The following is a 22,081-nucleotide window of genomic DNA, read 5'->3' on the forward strand; positions in this document are numbered from 1 at the left end:
TGTTTGGGTTAAAAGAGTGGCCTCAAGTGGACCAAAGGCATCGTGCCTGCACAAACAACAACGAAAAACAAAAAACCAATGGCTTCCCGTGCTTAGGCTTTGAGTTTGAGCCACTTGATGCTTCCCCATGTGGTGGTGGTTTCTCATTTGCTGCCGGTCCCTAAATATAGCAAGGATCTTTCAGTAATTGGTTTATAGCATTCAACAAGATGTACTGCGAACAAACACCCACAGGTGGACTCATTTCAAAGTCCTTTTAACCGCGATGGTCCTTGAGGCAATGCTGATGACTTTCCTTTAATACAAGTCATCGGAGCCGCCTGTGGTCCGGCTCGCAATTATCCACTCGTTAGTCACCCATCCTGTTCACATCTAATTAGTTAATTGGCCATTTATTCACTAACTCATTAATTCACGCAGGTTTCCAGTTAGAGTCCTCCATTAAGTCGCTTAATAGAGATCTGATAGCCTACTACACACAAGGCTCTATTTTCACCTTGGAGACAAAACAAGAGAATGAGAGGAGTCTTGGTCCTCACACACAGGAGGCACCTGTGTGATCCTTGCTTCTCTCTCCCCCACCTGCTCCCTGCTTTGCTCCTTTGAGCTGGGGCTCAGGGTCGACATTGCTGCAAAGAAGCACCAGGCCCGGATGAATTGAAAAAAAGCAAGGCAGGATACCAAGTGTTTGTTCAGCGGGAGAATAGAGCGGGCAAGAAACCTGGAGAGGAGCGGGCCAGGTTGCTAGCTGCTTTGTCTTAGGGAGGGATGATGCTACGGGCTGGGCAGGGCAGGTTCGGTGGCGGTCGGCTCCGCTAGGGTGTGGGGACGCCGGCGGGGGCGACCCAGCTGGCAGCCACCACGGGGCTCGGGGCGGCGCGACGGGGGCGCGCGGCGGGAGCGTCTGTGCGCGTCGCGGCCCTCGAGCGCGCGGGGCCTGTCGAGAACGCGCGCGGCCGGGCGCGGCGTGGGTACCCCAGCCGCGGGCGGCCGCCCTGCAACCCCCCGACGCGACCATGGCGACTGACAGTAAGTGCGGGGTTCCCCGGGGGCGGGGGCAAGGCATCCGGGGTGGCAAGTTCTCCCGCGCGCGCGCCTGCCTTTGTGCCCAGCTCGCGGGGGCAGCGACCGGGTACCCCATCTCCGGAGCCGGCCCTTGTCACCGTGCCCATCACCTGCTATGGCTGACAGGACTGGATAGGGTTGGGGATCCGAGGACCTCTCAGGAGGGATGCAGCACCCGACTGGAGGGGGACACTTGATGCTTGAAGGCAGCAGGGCTGGGCCTCGCAGCCCTTTGGGGACTGCCTCCAGGCCCACAGCCAGTTTTTAGGGAGCCCAGTATTGGGGCGCTGTGAGTTCAAGGTTTTCCTGGAGTTCTGGGTCAGATTGGCACGCCCTCCTCCTGGTGGGTGGCCCCACTGGGCTCTGTTCTGGGGCTCTGAAGCCACAGACCTTGCCTGGCTGCCATGGAGAGTGAATGAAAGGGGCGTGCAGAGAAGGAAGGTTGACACCGAAGACTGGAAGAGTTGCAAGGGTTGGCCTGCTGTTGGCATCTTGGAGTCTTTGCTGCTGTTTTTGGAAATTAGGGTTACCGCTAAGAAAACTGATTACATGTAGCTGTAGCTTGACCTGTTAGTGGAACCTCAAAAGGAGTGCAGAGTAAAATAAGTCGCAACACTTGTCTTAGACTTAGCATCTAAAGTCCTCAGCAAAAGTCATGACACACAGTAGGGACTTCATTCACTGAATGTACCATGAGATTACAGACACAGGGCAATTTTGAGAGATGAGAGGGGACAAAGATGGATGGTGAGGGTCAAAATTTCATTATTTTTTTCCCTTCAAACGAATCATTATTCAGTCAAGAACACAGCTTGCATACAGTACAGAGGATGCACAGTTTTAAGTTAAAAGCCTTGCCATTTTTATCTCCCAAGCCCCTCAGTAGTGGGATTGTGACCCTGTTCCCAACCTTAAAACTGTGGCTGTTGGATGTAAAGGCACAAGTCAGCAATCCCAGGACTTGAGCGGCTGAGGCAGGAGGATATCAAGTTATAAACCCTGTTTCAAAAAAAGTATATGCATGTGTAGATTATGTATATACACATGTGTAGTGAGCCTGCCATACCAGGGAAAGTGATGGGTATGTATCTCATAAGTGGTAGGCATGCAAGAGAAATGGACATGTGTGTGGTTGCTCACTCATCTCCCATTCGCCGTCATTTTGTTTGTGTGGGGACACCATTGGACCCTCTCTGCTTTCTGTAGATCAGGGGGTGGCACGAAATTAACTACTAGAGACAACCCTTTTTGTTCTCAGCTCTGTTTCTATGGACAAAAGTATACACATTAGGTAGGTCTAGGGGGAAGAAGCCATACATTTAGATTTTTATTAACAAAGAAACAATTGCACTTGGCCTTATTTGTGTAAATGGTAACTAAAGAGTTCCAGCAATACAGAATTTCTATCTTCAGTTCTTCAGGAAAGGGGATGACAGGTGAGAGGCAGGGGGACGGGGAACAACGTCACACAGTGAGGAGATGGCCTCACTAAGATGCATCAAACCTGGCTACAGTCTGCCTCGATGTTGCCTGATTGCTTTTGTTTCGAGGTTCACGCCTCCTTACATTTCTCCTTGAGGGAAAACCCAGCTGTAAAGCCAGGCAGAGGGCAGCCTGTTGTGCTCTGTTGTTCTTGGAAGGGATCCCAAAGGAGCTTCTCCGTGATTATAGCTTGTGAGTATAGGTAGGACACAGAGATATTTAAATTAAAAATATATATTTGTCTGGAAAACAGTCTTCACACACAAAAAGAATGAGAACCCGGAGAGACTGTCCTGTGTCCAGTCATAGACTGAAGGGCGGTTTCTAGAGAAGTTGGGATCCTCAACTGGTTTCCAGTAAGTTTTTATGAAATGGTTAAGCGCCCAGGTGTGCGTTGTAAATGGTGCTACTCAGGGGTATTTTGAGCTAAGTTTGAGGTAATGGGTAATTTTGTGTTCCAAGTAGTTTCTATTTGTCTTTCCTGGGTGGCACTTGTTGCATTATCAATACTTTTTATCAAGGGTCTTCACTTTTGAATCACTGTTGCGTGGTTGTTTTGAAGGTGCCTTTTTATATGTGCATGCTCATGAGTGCACATGGGGGTGTGTGTCTATAATCTACCTTTAAGCATGCATTTTCTCAAGGGGCTGGAGAGATTGCACTTCAATTAAGTGTGTATTCTGCTCTTCTCAAGGATCCAAGTTTAACTTCCAGCATACATGTTGAGTGGCTCACAGTCACCAGTAACTCCAGCTCCGGGGGGGTTCAACGCCCTTGTCTGGTCTCTGAGGGTCTCTGAAGATACCCCCTCATAAACGCACAGACACATATAATTTTAAAAAATAAATCTTTAAAAAAAGAAAAACACTCAAGACACATTGTATGAAAGTCTTGAGTAAATAGAATATGATTTAAAAAAAAAAAAGAAATAAAAAGAGTAAACTCTCCAGGACATGCTTTGAATGGTTGGAGATAGCTAACTGAAGTGTGCCCCAGAAGTCTCGGGCAATCCTTGGGCTGCTGGATCTCCAGAGGTGTTGCAGATAAGTATTCTCTATCTTAAGGTGTTTCTCTGGATTGCTTGGGTTGTTCCTGGTCCATTGCATGGATGCTCATGAGTTACCTTTGCCTGGTCCATTCAGAAACCGATTGCTGCTAACCCACAGGCAGGCAGTCTCTACCATCAGTCATTCCTCCCCACTCCCCTTTCCATTTCCCAGCAACCTGCAGCTACTTTATCCTCATCTTTTCAACTCCATCAGCAATGTCTACTCCTCTCAGTGTGGAAGGAAGTGAGTGAGTCAGGGCAGGAGGAGGTAAATGCGGAGCCCTAGCAGGAAAAGTTGGATTTTTACTGCCAGATGGGTGCTTGACACGCTCTAGTAGAATGTGCAGACTCTAAAAGAGAGTTGCCTGAGTGCAAATAAGTTCATTATTGAGTAAAACTATCTCCAATCCCAGTAATGATTGAGATATTTACAAATGATGGCAACTATAACTTTAGGGAGAGGTAGAACATCACAGCGGACCCGGAAACTCGGACAATTCATGGGTGGTGCCGTCTTCTGCAGAAAGCATTGTGTTCTAACGAACACCACAGCAATAATCAGTTCAAGCAAGACTCACCTGTGGCTCCTGAACACGCGTGTAAAGGGAGCAGTGTGCTGCTGGCTTTATGTCGATTTGACATAAGCTAGAATCATCTTAGAGGAGGCAACTGCAATTGAGAAAATGCTGCCCTGAGATCTTCATTAGTGATTGATGGGGGAGGGCCAGACCCATTGTCTATAGGATATCGCAAGTTGGTCCTGGGTTCTATAAGAACGTATTCTGAGCAAGCCATGGAGAGCAAGCCGGAAAGTAGCACCCCCTCCATGGTCTCTACATCGATTGGCTCCTGCTTCCAGGGTCCCACCCTGTTTGACTTCCTTTGAGGATAAACAGTGATAGAGAAGCATCAGCAGAGAAAGTCCTTTTCTCTCCAACGTGCTTTTGGTTGTGGTGTTTCATCACAGCAATAGAAACCCTAAGGCAGTGGAATACTTAAATTCTTAGAAGAATTTCCCCACCGATATCTTGCTAGTTGTAAAAACAAAATGGTAGTTTTATAGTGGAGGAACCAGAGATATGCTATCTTAAATAAAGAATTGCAACAACCTGCTATCCTGATAGGAAGCTCTGGGGAAGGACGGGGTGCCACTTACCAAAGATGTACGACCTGATTCTAATCACAAGGAGACGCCATGAAAACACTAACTGAGGCACATTTGTAAATATTAATGTCACGGGAGACTGCAGAGGCTTTATCCATGCTAAGGAGACAGCCAGGGCGATGGAGGGTTTGAGGTTAAACCCTAGATCAGAAAGATCAATGCTGTAGAGAATAGTGTTGTGTTTAAGTATCCCATTTGCCTTGGGGCTTCTATTGCTGTGCTGAAACACCATAGCCAAAAGCACCTTGAAGATGGATTATGTTAATATAGGAGGCAAATAGCAGCAGTGTCAAGTTTCACAAATTTTATGTTTTTATTACATTTATAAGTGGAATGCACTTCTTGTTAGGGGAAGATGACATACATAGGAAGAGGGGGCATATATCTGCAACTAAATCTCAAGAGTGTTGAGGAAACACAAATATATATATGTGCATGTGTGTTTATAAGTATGTGCATGTCATATGAGCAAGAAAGGACTAATGCAAGTGTAGCAAGATGTCACTTGGTAAGACTAGCGATCTCTTGTTCTTGCAATTTCTCTGTAAGTTCTTTTTGGGATGTTGATTTGTATCCCAGATATTCTAAACTAATGTTTCAGAGTTTAATTTTTGAAAGGTTCAAAATTATGGACTCCTAATTTTGGTTTGACTCTTTATTATGGAAAACGTTATATGCACTGAAATATAATGGACCCCCATGTACCTGAGTGCCTCAATATTCACAGGTTATCTTGTTACATCCATTGCCACACTCTTAATTAATGCAGGTGTTTAGAAAGCAAGTCCAGACATGGTTACATTAGCTGTTGAGGGGTCAGTGTGCTGTGTGCACATCTCCTTTCTGTACTGGGCTTATACCTAAGTGACACTCAGAAAGGTGGCAGCCTTTGGGTATGGTTAGTATGATGCTCTAGCAGCAAGAGGCCTGGGAAGTTCAGTGCTGTGGGATATATATGTTCAGGTTTCAGCGTGACTAAGGCTTCACAAGTGTGAGGGGAAGGTCTGAGAGGTTGCTGGTTCTTGCCTTGTTTTTCAGTCTCCTACTTCTGCTTTTTAAACCAAGATGAAATTTGAGAAGAAAACATAAGGAAGGTCTGGAGACAATATTCTGAGCCGATTGATTGAGCTGATGTTATAGTCATAAACCATCCTGGATGTTAATCTGCATGAACACGTTTCCATGCTATTTGAGTTTGATCCCACTTGTTTTAATTTCTGCTTGGCATTTGGAGTTGGTACACACTGACACTTTTCCACGACTGACTTGACTCTCTAAATGAATATGGAACATGTCCTACATGTCTCATAACAGCATTGGGCCAGCTCCTTTTGGAGGGCTAGGTTTCTTCCTGAATATGGTAGGTTTGCACGATATACACTCTTAGGTCATTACAATGTCGTTTAGTCACTTACTGCTATTTACCATCATGTATTGATAAACACCTGCCTGAGATTCCACTTAGCAATGGCTATCTAGACAATAAACCAGACAGTGACAGCTCTTCCTAGGACAGTGGCTCTCAATCTTCCTAATGCTGTGCCTTTTTAATAGTTTCTCATGTTGTGATGACCCCCCCCCAACCATAAAATGTCTTTGCTATATCCTACCTGTAATTTTGATACTGTTATGAATTGTAGTATAAATAAGTTTGTTTTCGGATGGTCTTCAGTGACCCCTGTCACTTGTTTTTAATCCCAAAGGGGTCGTGAGCCACAGATTGAGAATCCATGCTCTAGTGATTGAGGGAGGAATCTGAGGCACACTGTGAAGTTCTGCATGGGACCCTTTCTATGAAGGATGCTGCACATCTCGTGTTAGGCAGTTTACAGTTGTTGATGGATGCTATCCCTTTGGAGTGGATTTCTTTTTTAAATCGATATCAATTTCTAGTTTTTAGCAGCATAGATTTTCATATTGTCAGAGTGTGATATTCTTTGGATTCTAATTTTAGGAATGCAGCAAGTCACACTTTGTAGTTTGACTCATAGTAGAGTGAAGGTTAAGATTTAAAAGATGATTTTTTTTTTTTATCCAAACCCTACATAAAAACTCCCCTGGTTTATGTCGGAGAGCAGTCTGAACACAAGCTACTGGGCACTGGTTTTTCAGATGGTGTGATTGAGGCATCTCAGAAGCCTGGGTGGCTCAGTCAGGTGTGATGCAGTGGACGGGACCTCCGCTTGACTTCCGAGGTGTCTGGCTTTGGCATTTAATGGGTTGATTACTTCAGGTAAACTGCCTTCCTGGAGGACCTTGCTTACTGCATTCCTGGGAGCTACAAGAAGCAAATGAGGTGGTGCAAAGTTCCTGTCACGTAGTAGGTGTTAAATAAATATCTGTTTGTTCCCTTCCTACAAGACGCTTCCCATAGCTTATAGCTAATTTCATAATACCAATCCAGAAATAGGGTACCAAGTGATTAATTCTATTATTGTGAGGAATATAAAATGAAGACCAAATGTTCTGTTCAGAAATATAAGACTCTAGAACAAACCACGCAAGGTGCCGAGCTCTAGATTTTAAATAGAAGCATTAATTATAGGGTTTTCTTCTCCCATGATCGTTGTTTTGTGTAAGTATGCTTGTAGTGTGTACCGCATGTGTGTGCACTTACGATGCATGTGCTGTTGGACACAGATGCTAGTGACCTTGAGAAAGTTCAGAGCCCAGAGTTCCTGACTTGAGTTCCTGCCCCCAACTTCTCTTAGTGATGGCGTGGGGCTTGATAGTTGTTAAGATGGAAGACATCCTTTCCTCCTCGAGGTGCTTTTAGTTTTATCACAGCGATAGATACCCTAAGACAGACACTTAATTTGACAGCTGAAATATTCATTCACTGCCGAACTTCTTGATGATCCTCATGATGCAAAGTCTAAAAGATGAATTTGGGGAAAAAAAAAGATTATCAGGTTCTGTTAAAGTTTTGCGTATACTTTATTTAATTTCTGTGCATTAATTTATATCCATCAAATTAAAGTGAAATCGGATAAAGAAAGTTCATAATGATGAGGTTCTTGGGGAACTTTAAAATTTCAAAGTACCAAAGGGCTTTAGAACATACGTTTGAGAACCAGTCTCTTCTCCTATGGAAACGTGGTTGAAATAAATCTCCCTTCTGCTTTTCAAAAACCTAGATCTGGTTGTCCACACACCTTTGAGAAGGAGGGAGGGCTACAACTCAGGAATAGATTTTACAGGGGACCTGGTTCCTGTTTTTTGGAAGGGGCAATAATTTTCTTTACAGACAGATAGATATTCCAAATTCCTATCTCCAGTTCTCTGGGAAGAGGTTGTGTGCAGAAGCCTAGCCATGGATAGTTTGTGACTGTAGGTGGTGAGGAGTCTGTTAGCACTCCACACCCAGAACAGAATCTCTTTACCACAAGGCGATGCAGGAGGTTCCCAAGCCCAGAACCTCTCTGCTTTGCTTCTTCTGTTGAAACAGAGGTCTTGGGAGACAGTGCAGTGGGAAGTCCCAGCAGAACACCATTGCCTGGAAGGCTATGCGTCAGAGATTGGTTCATTCATACTTCTGGAGGCTGAAAGTCCAAGATTATGGTGGCAGCAATGTCAGTGTCTGGCGAGGTCTTTCCTTCAGGCATATAGATGGCTTGTTTTCCTCCGCATCCTCATAGCGTGGAAGGAAGAAAGTAGGTTACGAGAAATGCTCTCTTATAGAGCCACTGGTCCAATAGGATTAGGGTCTCCCTTATGGTCACATCTATCCAAAATTGTCTCCCTCCGCCCTCTTTCCCCAAGTTTTTCAAAAACAGATTTCTCCATGTAGCTCTGACTGCCCTGGAACTCACTCTGTAGATCAGGCTGACCTCAAACTTAAGAGATCCACCTGCCTCTACCTTTCTGAGTGCTGGGATTAAAGGAATGGCCCACCACAGCCCAGCTCTAAATGATCTCTTTACACATTATTACACTTGGAGGTTCTGGAGGTTAAGGCTTGAATATAAGAGTTTTGGAGGACAGATGCAGTCCATAATGCTTAGCGGCCTTGAGGCTAAACTCTTTCCTCAGCCTTCTAACTATTTCTCCCATTCATAGTCCTCATCTGTCTTTTACTTCTGAGGCAACAGGTGCTCTCCCTTCCCTGTATAGGATGCTGATGACACAAACGTTAATTTCCTTCATTTCACAGCTCCCTGAGTGGTTCTGCCTAGTTCCCCACAGTCTTACGCATTGTGCAAATGCGACCGTTCTGCTGGTAGGCTTTCAAGAACATTGACTGTGTTAGGTACTTTCCTTTTGATGTGATAGAACGTCCAGACAGAAGCAGCTCCAGGAGACCAGGTTTATTTTGGCTTTGCAGTTTCAGAGGGGGAGAGTCCATCGTGACCAGGAAGGTTTGGCAGCTGGACCATGAGGCTGCCTCATAGCCAGGAAACAAGGCTAATCACGTTTCATCTCCACACAGGAAGCAAAGGGAGAGGAGATAGATGGATGCTTACACTAGGGGAAAAAAAAAAAAAAGCTTTCGTAAGGTGGGGCATCTGAGTAAGTATCTGAAAGAATGTAAAGCACAGAACTTATAGATAATATACGTGGCATTGTTTCTAAGGTTTAGAGCAATACATACGAAAACTAGCTAAATGCATGTCTAATCAAAGATTGAAACAATTTGACGGTTGAAATATCCTACAGTAGTTAAAAGTATCAGGTGAGTGTAACTGATCTAGGTGTTTGAGAGCCACGGTTGACGTCAGAGACACGAAGAAGGGGGGTATGTTGTTTCCCCTCATTCTCCAAGGGCTGTGAGGTCCCAGGGACTGCCAGGCATCTCTAAATGTTCTGCAGCCGTGAAAGTCACCTGTTCTCTTGTTGACAGAAGGCCATGGAGATCCCACTCAGTGAACCCTAACCAGAGTCTAGTCTCTAAAGAGGAGAGCCAACACAGAGGGAAGACTTCCATATGGTTTCCAACAGAAGCCACAGCCAGGCCAAGCAAGGCCTTTGACTTATTCTCACATAGATGAACAACTGCTGAGAGAGAAGCTCAAGAAGCCAGATACTTCACAAACCCAAGTGACTCCTGTGGTGTAGATTCTGGACTGGCCTTAACAGTAGAGGTAGCCAAAAATATTTGGCTACCTTTTGGTCTTAAACACCCACCAGGAAAGTGGACTCAAGATTAAGATGATCTGTATGTCTCCTTGACCATTCAAGGGACATCCAGACATTCTATTTGGCTGTAGGAAATGGCATTTGTACAATTATTTGTCACTAAGGATCCTCTTCGTGAGATGTGTATTCCCCGATATATGACAGGACCTTCCCTGACTTGCTTTTTAGCACCGAAGTGCCTATCTACAGCTAGGAAACACGTCTAGCTTCTTAAATGCTGAGGTCAGATTTAAAAGCTCTATTTACCAACCAGGGAAGACTACCTATATCTGGAAGAGTCTCCCTTACGGCTGTGAGTCTTTCTGCACCCAAAATCACCCATGTGCCCTGGTTAGAGGGGGCTGCCAGATAAGCTGCCGTTCAACTCACAGGTGTGAGAAATTACTTGGGATATCCCAGTGGTGTCCTTGCAACACTGCTGGAACACCCTATAAAAGTGACTCAGTAGGATTCTATTCTTTACTTAAATTGCTAATTAGATGCTGATTTTATGCCGACTTTAAGTGACTTCTCTTACAAAGCTTCCAGGTGCTTCTACAGGAGTCTTTGGTTACCTTTATCTTACCCTTCTGTGGGGTTCCGGTACATGGTACAGCCGATTGTACAATTGAATTTAACCTTACTAGACAACCTTGTTTAATCCTGTTGTAATTTTTTCTTATTAACAATCTCTCTCTCTCTCTTTCTCTTTCTCTCTTTCTCTCTCTCAGCTTTATTTTATTTATATGAGTACACTGTAGCTGTCTTCAGACACACCAGAAGAGGGCATCAGATCCCATTACAGATGGTTGTGAGTCACCATGTGGTTGCTGGGATTTGAACTCAGGACCTCTGGAAGGGCAGTCAGTGCTCCTAACCACTGAGCCATCGCTCCAGCCCTGACTTTACCTAGCAATGGCTGTAACAAAGCAGTGTCAAAAATAATCAGTATTCCTAACCCCCGAGGCAATCTGCAAAGGGTTCTGTATATGGTTTTCTTGCAGTTTCTTCCAGTAAGGGTGAAACTAGTTTATTAATTTTGCTCTCAGTAAGAATTGTAGTAGTCCTAACAGTCTCGTTTTTGTGTGTTACAAAAACGAGCTCAGTCACAGGACACACTCGAAGGATGCATACGTCCATGGAATGGACGATTTGTGTTCGGGATCTTTACCGTGTTGCTTTTTATTGTGGCTCTGTAGCTAGATCCTCCCCTTTTGTTAGCTTGAAGAAATTAAGAGAGAGCTGTGATCCTAACCCTCTAAAGACAGCTCTGGCGATCTCTAAAAAGGTGACTCATGGGTCATCCAGATGATTTCTCTGTTGTATGTAGTTTTAGGCTACCGGAAGCTACGTTGTACCAGCCCCTTCGGCTTTACTCTGAGAAAGCTATGCTCTACGAGTCCCTTCCGGCTTTACTCCGAGAAAGCTACGCTGTGCCAGTCCCTTCCGGCCTCCCCTTTGCTCTACCAGCTTTTAGCTCTGGGAGGTGGGCTACACTACCCTGCCCCTTTCCACGCCACTTCAGCTTCCTTTGGATCCTCGGACAAAACACACACACACAGAGTTTGTTCTTTTTCCACTTGCCTTAGGACACAATTGCTGGGTGTTACCATCTCCCACCTGGAAAAGCATGCCCTTCATAATCTTTTTATCTCTGCTCCTCCCACCTGCCCTAAACTTCAGTGGCTCCTCCCACCTAGCCCCTGTCAAACGTCCATGACCACCGCCTTTAGCAGTGGCCACAGGCTCCAGCTCCTCCTGAGACCTCACATGGCTGCTGACTACGTCTTTCTCCAAAGCGTGGCAGAAAACCTTCCCCTCCTTCCCTGTGTTTGCCTTTTCCTCTTGGGACTGGAAGTCCCTCCTGTATCTTCTACTCAGTAATTGGCCTCTGGCTTTCTTTAATGACAGATCAAGAACCGTTGGAGAACAGGACCATAGAGTATCAGACCTGCCCCCTTCACCCCTCTGATTCTGGGTCTCCCCCTCTCCCCCTCTCCCCAGGACTCAGAACTGAAACAGCCAGACTGGAGGCTTCTTTGTCTTGTCTGTCTTTTTTTTGTTGTTGTTGTTTTTTTTTGTTTTTTGTTTTAAAGATTTATTTATTTATTATATGTAAGTACACTGTAGCTGTCTTCAGACACTCCAGAAGAGGGAGCCAGATCTTGTTACAGATGGTTGTGAGCCACCATGTGGTTGCTGGGATTTGAACTCTGGACCTTCGGAAGAGCAGTCGGGTGCTCTTACCCACTGAGCCATCTCACCAGCCCCGTCTTGTCTGTCTTATCAGCTCTCAGAACATCTTAAAGAAATCTCAGATCAGCTTAACACCCTTCAGGGTCAACTGTGTTGGCTGCACTTAAGGAAGCCTAACTCTCCTGCCTATCGAGAAGATCCCCCAGCTATCGATAAGGATGGAATTCGTGCCTTCTTCTAGGAACAATGCTAACTGATTCTAGATGGGGCTCAAACACTCAGGGACCAGAAAACTTAACCTGTGGACGGGCTTTCTGTTTTTCTCCCCATGAGATTCTTCCCTGCTTATTATCCTCACACTGAGGTTCCCCTGTCCTTCACATGTTTGACTTACTGAGCACAACTCTTCTAAAACAACAGGATTTCCCCCTATACCCAAATGGGAATTTTCTATATAGATGCCAGTGGCTTTCACCCTACAACAGCTCCATTCATTCTTGAGACACCTGTAAGTGTACGTGTTGGGTCCTGTGGAGGAGCTCCGGCTGCGAGGAACCTACCTCCCTTTCACCCCAGACCAGATGCAGCTCTCTCCATCAGCCCTCTGTTTTTTCCGTTCCCTTCCTTTGATGCTGTCTAGACCCTTGCTGCTTCTGCAATAGCACACTCCTGGCAGTGGGACTCACCAGTGTCACCCCCAAATGACTGGATCCAGAAGGAACCATTACTTTTAGCATTCTTTGATGTCACCTGTACTAGAACCCTTGGCTTCATTCAATGCCACCCTTACTTCACCCCTGCTACGTCACCCCTCCATTGCTAACTTCTCAAAGTAAAAGTTCTACAGGCTCTTACCTCTCCCTTTCATCTCCACACAAGAGAGATGGGTGCTCCCCGCCCCCCTCAACAAGACTCATGATTCCCTAAAGGCAGCCAGTTCCATTTATCCAACTGCTGCATCTGTCTGTCGTCCACTAGGGGTCAGCGCTCCTGAGCTCTTCCTGCCCCCTGCTCACTGAGGATCCACACCCTTCTCGGGCTGTATCTTTGCACAGTGACCAGCTCCTACCCAGATCCTGCACCCATAGAAGGCCTCCCAAGACAGCTGTCTTCTCCAGTCTTTTACCATCCACCACTCTTCCCACAATCCTAAATGCTGAGCTATCTTTCTCCTCCAAGCTACCAACTCTCCTGGCATCCTTCCTGTTCCGACACAATCCACCCTGCCAAATACCCACAGCTCTTCCAGACTCGATACAAATCCTTCTCTTTGCCCTTTATGCAAGTCCCTATCGCTGGGCACCCACTTCCTCTCACTGGCTCACTCTGTCTGGCCCACTCCGCCCCCACCCCACTTCCTTGGCAAATCCCGGTTTATTCTGCAACATAATCCTTTGTTTTCCGCCCTCTAACAGTGCCTTTAAAAAAAGTTTCTCCGAGAGCACAAGATGGCAATCATGTGGTCCATCACAACCGTTCAAGTTAAAACTCTCCTCCTGCAAAGTGACCAGAGAATCCACCTTACTTTATCCTCCCCCCCATTTTTTTTTTTTTTTTTTGAGGCAGGGTGTCACTCTGTAGCTCAGGCTATCCTCGAACTTACTCTGTAGACCAGGCTGGCCTCAACTCAGAGAGGTCCTCGGGCCTCTGTCTCCCAGGTGCTGGCATTACATCTGGTGAGGACCCTCTTTTTCCATAGTCCCTGAAGTACCCTCTCCAGAGGTGACCCTCCTCAGCTTGGAACAGCTATGAGACGAAACCCCTACTCCTTCTTGTTTGTTTGTTTTTGTTGTTTTCAGGGTCTGCCATGATAGAATACCCTGACTGCAGAAAACAAGAAGGCCCCTGAGTCACTCACGATGTCTTCGCTCATCTGGGTTCAATTTGCCACATCTGTATCTGTGAGAACTGTTCACAGAGGCAGGCACTTTCTCACAAGAACCTACTTTGCTTGAGCGAGCATTTTTCAAAAGCAAGGTGTTGTCCATTTCTCAGGAATGTCTTTACCTGGGTAACCCTCCTCAGCTGCATCAACTTCCGAATCTGTAAACCTCTTACCCACTCCCCATAAGAGCCCTGCCAACTAGCTTCCTCCACAGGAAAATGGCTTCCCTTCCTTGTGTGCTGTGCTAATAGACACAGTCTCGTTGTTAAGGCCAGTCTCTGGGCCTGCCTTGCCTTTTGTTTCTTTGCTCTGCATTTCTAAATCTAAGACTCAGGTGTATGAGTTTCACATTTTCTTTCATTTTTGTTTTAAGCATTGTCATGTGGATTTGTTTATATTTAGACGTTTTGCTTTTTAAATCTCACCTCCCTCTTCAGTTCTTAGTCGTTCTCTTTTTGAGGGTTTGGTTTTCCATATTCTCTGCCTTCTTTCTGCTGTAGGTCTCCATACGCTGGCATCAGCGGAAGCTCGGTAGTGTCTCACACCTGCCCACCACAGGTTGGCGCCACACCTGCTCACGTTGTGCAGGTTGACGCCCTTTTCCTTTGCCTTTGGGAAGGCTTTTCTTCCTCCCTTCACTCCCTCCCCCGTGCCTGCCTCCTCCTTCTAGAAATTTCTTCAGATTTGTCTTCCACTCCAGGTTCCACCACAGAAAAATTATTTCCATGATAATACTTTTCACTTACACATTTTTAAAGTGGTTATTTGGAAAATGCTAGCCTCATTTTATAATGCTGTATGTGTCTCATATGTATGAGGTCCCCATCTCGGTCCCCAGCACCCCTCGGGTGTCCCCAACAGAATTTTTCACCAATGCATTGTAGTCCTAGTCCTGCCTGTTTATGAGCAACAGTGTGGGATTTTAGTGTGAGTGCACAGCAGGTAAGGAGCAGCTCTGGGTAATGGCATCTGTCACCCCAGGCAACAGTCACCCCTTTGTTCCTGACCAAGGCCTTTATTCCCACACACTTTATACAGCCTGGAGACCGAATCCCTGGGGGTTGGTTTCTCTAGTCTCTGAACTCCCTGCTCCTGCTCCCAAGCATCTCTGCTCTGCTGTGAACAACTGTTCTTGCTCTTGCAATCTCTGCTGCGATGCACACATGAACAGATTCTGTTTTTCTCAACATATACATGATACATTCACTTTAGACTTTTGGATATTTTGGTTTAAATGAAAAAAAAAATGTTCCTCATAGTCTCTGGCATTTGAATGCTTTGTCTCCAGTTGGTGCCATTTTGAGAGCCTTAGAAAGTTTGACTGTGCTGGAGGGAGTTTGTCACCAGGGATGGCTTTGGGAGTTCAAAGGCTCAGGCCACATCCAGCTTGCCCTTTGTCTCCTGCTTGACCTGAACTTTCAGCTGTCCCCATCCCCAAGGCCATGCCTGGTGCTGGCTGCTGTGCTTCTCTGCTGTGATGGTGATGGACCCATCCCTCTGGAATCACCGACCAAAATAGACCCACCCTCCCTGCCTCCCTGCCTCCCTGCCTCCCTGCCTCCCTGCCTCCCTGCCTCCCTGCCTCCCTGCCTCCCTCCCTTCCTTCTGTGAGCTGCCATGGTCATGGCGCTTCACCATAGCAATGACAAGTAACTAATCTAGAATGTAGCGAGCCAGGTGGTATTTTGGAGAGAAAGAAGGTCACGTCTTAGAAACATAAACAATCTTGAGCTGAAGACCAGCCCTGTGCAGCGTAAAACCCTGTGGCCTCTCTGCTCTGTCCCCTACTCTGTCCCTCCCCTGCCCATTCCTCACTGTCTTCTGGCCTCTGTGGAATGAGCTTTGGATTTATTTTCCTATAGAGTAATTCTGCTACTCTGTCTTTTTCCTTTTCTTCAATAGCCAGTTTTTTTTTTTTTTTTTAATCACAGACAAGAGAACCCATTCAACTGCTAAAACAAAACCCAAACCAAACAAAAACCAAAGTGTGATTTATTTAGCTGTTGACTCTAGGGCAGCTTGCCAAGGCAATGGGAGGACCAGGGGGCACCGCTGACTGCCCAGTGAGTCACAGGGGACACCTGCGTTCATGTATGTTTGTCTTAGTTTCTTCCACGATGCTTTTCTTGATGCCTCTCTTCATTCCCATTTGTGAGTCACAGCCCCTGCTCTATAACCAGCCTGGCTCCAAACTGATGGTCTGCCTGCCTGTGCTGCTCACTGCTGGGGTTCAGTTGTGTGCCACTCCGCTGGCATGATTTTCTAGATTGCTTTGGATATGTAAACGACCTTTTAATTAAGTTAATTTATTTATAATTTATCACTATATGTATAGGAGTGTTTTGCCTGCATGTATGTATGCATGCCATGTGCATTCCTTGTAGCTGTACAGGTGAGAATACACAGCCTCCCCTGGAATTGAAATTATGGATGGCTGTGGGTGCTTGGAACCAAACTCAGATCTTCTATAAGAGCGACAAGTTCTATAACCACTGCGCAATCTCTCCAGCCCATAAAAACCCTTTTAAGATTATGTTTGTGTGTGTGTGTGCATGTGTGTGTGTGCATGTGTATGAGAGAGAGAGAGAGAGAGAGAGAGAGAGAGAGAGAGCGAGCGCCAGAGGACAAATTGATTTTCTCCTTCTGCCATGTGGGCCCTAGGGTTTAAACCCAGGCTTGGAGGTAGCCATCTTTACCCACAGCCCTCTTTGCATGGGGGGGGGGGGGCGCTCAAAAAATTAGTAGTGCTCAGTATGATTTTTATTTTCTCTCATGAATTCTTAGTTCTTTTCTAGCTGGTGTCAGATTTCCTAATCTGCCTGCCTCCCCTGTAGAAAGTAAACTGGTATGTACGTCCTGGCAAAGGAGGACTAAGAAAACATGAAGACCTATAGAGCTTCTGCTCTCTCTTGTCTGAGGCAGTTGGCTACCTGTTGCGTGAAGGATTTGACTTTGAGCTTGTCTCTTTCTGTTTAAAGACCTTATCAAGACCAGGGACAGAGTTGTTCCTAATGGAATTCCATTGATCCTTCTCCAAAAAGGCAGCGCCGTATGTCAGAGGCATGTTTGCCTCACTCAGGCTCTTGAAGAGCTTGTCTCCGTGAAACACATTAACGAGAGGAGAATGAGCCGCTCAGAAAGAAAGCCCTTTACTTCTGAAGGAATAGGCTTTCCAGCTGTGCTTATCTTAACTCTGCTGGATTCCCTAACCACGCTAAGGTTCCAGACTGGACACTGTGGATCGGCTCTGGTGTGCAGCGTCACCCTGCCATCGTGTGGCCATGTTCAGAACTGCACATTCCCCCGATGTGGGCTTCCTTCCTCTCTGATGTCCAGCAATAAAAATACGAAAAACTTATCTAAAAAAGCCTTATAATAATTGTTAAAAGAAAAAATATTTAGTAAGTTGCATCAGTTGTGTAAAAACACCTTGGTGTGTTAGATAATGTGTGTATAAATCAAGACTGGGCTGAAGTTATGTTACAAAGCTGGTTAAAGGGGATGGTCTGAGGTTGTACATTTTCTGTGCATTGAAGGAACATATATAGCAGGCCATATATATATATATATACACATACACACACACACATATATATACACATACACATATATATTGTCATATATATATGTGTGTGTGTATGTGTATATATATGACAATTATATATATGACAATTATGTTTTAGGTCAATCCTGTTTTTTTTTTTCTTCTACGTTAATTTTGTGATTAGCTGTTCCTAACCAAGAACGAGAAATACTGTTTCTGTCATTATTAGGGTACCTTTCCACTCATCAGGATAACGTGAGTCCGAGACTGGTGCCAGGGCACTCACCACAGCGGCTCCACTATGCCACATTGCTCTGCAGCAGCTGAGGGCCAGATCCAGGCATCGAAGCTGTCAGATGACCCCTCCTAGCCATTCACACCACCGGCCACTGCTGGATGGTGCCTAGTGACCATCATCTGCGGGCTTTCTGGAGTAGCTCCTCCAATCCCTACCCTCCCAGGTAGAGATGGGAATGGGACTTGGGTTCCATACTTCTTCCAACTCATTCCCCTCTCAGTATTGAAGGATATCTGCATCCTTTTACTCTCTAGCACAACTGCCCTGCCTACATGGGAACTGTATGAAACTTTGTTAGGAGCCCACAATAAACTACTTGGTATATGTTTCGACGATTGCCAAGGGATCTAGAACCCCATGTGTCTAATTGTCTGAGGTGCCAATAGAAGCTTGCAGCAGGAAGAAGACAGACTCCAACTGTGTGTGGGGCAGCCGTGGAGCGCCCTCTGCTGGTGAAACTGTCCCTTTACTTTGGTCAGCCCTAACCGTTGGAACAACACTTCTTCAACGAGGTGCAACCTTAGTTAGTCTGAGGCTTATGTGTGGTTCTAGCAACATGAAGAGGGTGTCACAGCCACGATGGCGAATGACTCTCAAGTGTTAAACACCTGCCCAACTCACCTCAGCTTGCTTCTCCATAACTTTTCTAGGGGCACCATACTGAGCCACAGCACACTGGCAGAGCCAGCCGTGTCTCCCATTCCTCAGAGAGGGCTCTGAGAAATGCTGAAGGGAGTCTTATGGTCGGAATCTCTCTCAAAGCGCCCAGTGCTATCATGTAGGTGTGTTGGCACCCAGTGGGAGGTGACTGGGTTTGAAGGCTCTGCTTCATGAGGGGTTAAGAGGGCCATAAAAGGGCTTTCAGGAGTGGCTTTCTCTCTTCTTTTCTGCCCTGTGAAGATACATTTTGTGAAGGAAGAATGAACTAAAGGCCTTCCTGAGGTGCTAAGACCTTGGTCTTAGGCTCCTCAGTCTCCAGGGTGGTGAAAAACTAGGTTTCTGTTTGCTTTGAGTATGGTGTTCTGTTACACCGTCGTGCACACGACGACCTTAAGTGGGCGCAGTCCATTTCAGGCAGTAGGAGTGGCATCAGAGTAAGAGGAATGGGAGACATGGTTGGTTCTGGCAGTGTGTTGTGTCTCAGTGTGGTGCACCTGGAGGAGTTAATTGGAGAAGTGAGCAGAGGTTGGGCAGAAGGCTAACCACAGAGGACCGCATTTACAATTGTTCCCTCATCCCAGCACGCCACAATCCATTTCCTACTGTATCATGTCCCCAGGGGCTAGCTTAGAGGGCTATACAAGTCTCTCAGGGCTAACTGAGCATGTGTTTTTAATTTTCTGATCAGAAGAACGTTTCTTCTCTCTCTCTCTCTCTCTCTCTCTCTCTCTCTCTCTCTCTCTCTCTCTCTCTCTTTTGAGATAGGGTTTTTCTGTGTAGCCTTGGCTGTCCTGGAACTCACTTTGTAGACGAGGCTGGCCTCGAACTCAGAAATCCACCTGCCTCTGCCTCCCAAGTACTGGGATTAAAGGCATGTGCCACCACTGCCGGGCTAGAAGAACGTTTCTAAACTGGGAGTACCATGGAGATGAAAGAGGGGAAGAGAAGATAAGCAGAAGAAAGGATTCCAGAGAAAGAAAGGAGGGCAGAGATGAGGTAGCTGTCATTAGACTGGGCAGGTAAGGGGTCTGGAGATTGAACTGAGGGGACGTATGGGCATAGGAGACATTTCAGGGGCGCCATCTGGAGCTTTTCTATATAAGTCTTGATAGGTGTCTGGGATTAGATACTGTGGGTGAGGGAGAAATAAAAGATAAGGCTTTTCGAGTTTAGAAAGTGACTGTTTGAAAATGGTATCATTCAAGACAGAGATAAAGAGGGAGCAGATTTGAAGGCCAATCGTATCCTGTGCATTTAAGGTGCACATCAGACTTCTGGGTAGAGGCAAAGCAGCCTGTTGGAAGGCTGGGTGTGGAGCTTGACGGTGCTGGAGGCTTGATGTTGGAAGGCATTGGTGAGCACGCCTTGGAGAAGGAAGCTCTTAGGGTGGGCACCATCACACAGAGAGATGAGAGTGGGCAAAGGCTGATGGGTCCAAAGCTGCAGACTTCGTTCTCAGCACCGGCATTAAGATTCATAACCATCTGTAACTCCAGTTCCAAAGGATCCAGGGGCGTCTTCCTGTCTCCGCAGGCACAGACATGTGCACGGTGCACAGATGTATATGCAGGCCAAACACCCATGCACATAAAAATAAATAAAAATGTAAAATGCCTGACTGTTTTGTACATGCGGATGTTTATTTGTTACGACATCGATGACAGAAAAATGTGAGGTGTGACTTGCTGTTCGTTTTACTTGCCCTAAAGGGAGGTTTAAAATTAGGAGTGTGTGTGTGTGTGTGTGTGTGTATGTGTGTGTGTGTATGTGTATATGTGTGTGTGTTCATCTGTGTGAAAGCTTGAGATGGTCCCTAGGTGTATTCTTCAGTGTATTCTCCATTTTCTGAGATGAGGTTTCTTGCTGAGCCTGGAGCTTGCTGGTTAGGGTACCCTAGCTAGCCACCTTCCCAGGAGATGGTGGCATCCCTTTCTCTGCCCACCAAGGGACGAGATTTCAGTTGAAGCCCGCCTGGCTTTATAACTCTAGTCCTTCACTTGGACACTTCCCACTGAGCAGTATCCCTGGCTCTTGGGAGTCATTTTTGACCCCTGAGTTGCCAAGGCCTTGGTGAAGTCTTTACTCTGTTGCTGCCCTCAGGATTAGCTTTTTATGGTTTTTTGGTTGTGAGCCTGACCTTTAACAGCTGAGCCATCTCTCCAGCCCTCAGGGTCAGTTTTTGATCCTCAGATGTCAAACTGACTGCTAAGGCCTGACTGTGTGTGTCTTCCTCCCCTGAATGAATATGTTAAAATATTACCTCCAAGGGGCATTGGTGTTGGAATGTCTTTGGGAGGTGACTATGTCATGGGGGAAGAGTCCTTTGAATAGGATTAGGGCCTGACAGAGTGGTCAGCGAGCTCCTTGGACGCTCTTAGATTTATGAAGTCATGGCAGGAAGGCACCTTGTTGAGAGCCTGTGAAGTAAGTTTATGTCAGACATCAAACCTTCTGACACCTTAAAGCTTGATGGTCTCAGCTTCCACAGGGTGGGAATAAGTTTCAGTTGTTCATGAACCACCCAGCTTGATGTATTTTACTGCAGAAGCCCACAAGGACCAAGATACTGACATTTTGCAAGTGAGAAAACACAACCCGAGGGAACAAATGAGCTCTTTGGGAGATTCCTGGGGAAGTTGCCCCAGGGGCACATTTACTTAAAGGGTGATTGCAGCTGTGGTCACCTTTGTAATGACTAAGACTTCTCATAGGCTCCTTAGTTACCAGGCGTTTAAAATGTAGACTTTGGACCCCATGTCCAGTTGAGGTTGCTCTGTATGTATGTATGTATGTATGTGCGTGTGTGTACACATATGAAGAAAACATTTTTTTCACCCAGAAATATATTTTCATGATTGAAAGAAAATGAATTACAGATTATAGCACTGAGAATTATGATGTTTATAAATCTTGTGTCTATCTTGCAAATAGCAATACCTTCTCTCCCTTTTGAAAAGATGGCTAATTTGTTGAGTGAAAAAACGTTCAGCACTTACCAATACTTTAATGAGTGTGTAGGTATATACACAGCTAGCACATGCATGAAGGTCAGGGGACAGCATGTGTTTGGGCATGCATGTACATACTTGTGGGTGCATATGTGCTACAGCATACATGTGATCATCAGAGGACAAGGTTGGTTCTCTCCTTCCACCCTGCGCTACCACTGCCCTGTGAGTTAAGTATTTTGCTTTAACAACAGACAATGGGCTATTTTTTGGATCATTAAATAGTTTACTGTGAAATTGGGTTGTCAGTTTTTCCCGCTTTGTTCTTTTTCAATGACCTACTAGCCAGTTAGGAGCTTGTTTCCTTTTATGGATAGGAGTACTCTATCATTTGGATATCACGTCATCTATGGATCAATTCGGTGGTTAGTGGACTTGGACCTGTTTCAAGTTTTTGTCACCTTGCATAGAGCTGTTATTGGTGCTCCTATAAAGTACATGGATGCTATAGAAGTTGTGAAGACATCTTCTAAACTGCCCAAACCAGTTCACATTCTTATTGCCACTGTACAATTTCTGTTGTCTGATACCCTCTGTAACTTTTGATGTTGTCAGCTTTGATTGCACACACGTGTGGTACAAGCCTATAATCCAAGCACTCGGGAGTTCAGGCAG

General features: G+C 45.8%; 1 protein-coding gene across 2 annotated transcripts in view; it reads left to right on the top strand.

Annotated features, from left to right (window-relative positions):
- The first annotated feature begins 879 nt into the window (after positions 1–879).
- Syt16 (synaptotagmin 16) overlaps positions 880–22,081 on the top strand; it is a 284,749-nt gene continuing 263,547 nt past the window's right edge. The window contains exon 1 of one of the 2 annotated variants that reach the window (XM_021179479.3): positions 880–1,029. In XM_021179479.3, coding sequence (XP_021035138.1) covers positions 1,017–1,029 — 13 coding nt within the window. In that variant the 5' untranslated portion in view covers positions 880–1,016. The remainder of the gene's footprint in view (positions 1,030–22,081) is intronic. The other variant, XM_029484288.2, reaches the window with a different exon arrangement.

The sequence above is a fragment of the Mus caroli genome, unplaced genomic scaffold (genome assembly GCF_978045245.1).
Source record: "Mus caroli unplaced genomic scaffold, Mus_caroli_1 scaffold_14, whole genome shotgun sequence".
In the NCBI taxonomy this organism is placed as follows: Eukaryota; Metazoa; Chordata; class Mammalia; order Rodentia; family Muridae; genus Mus; species Mus caroli.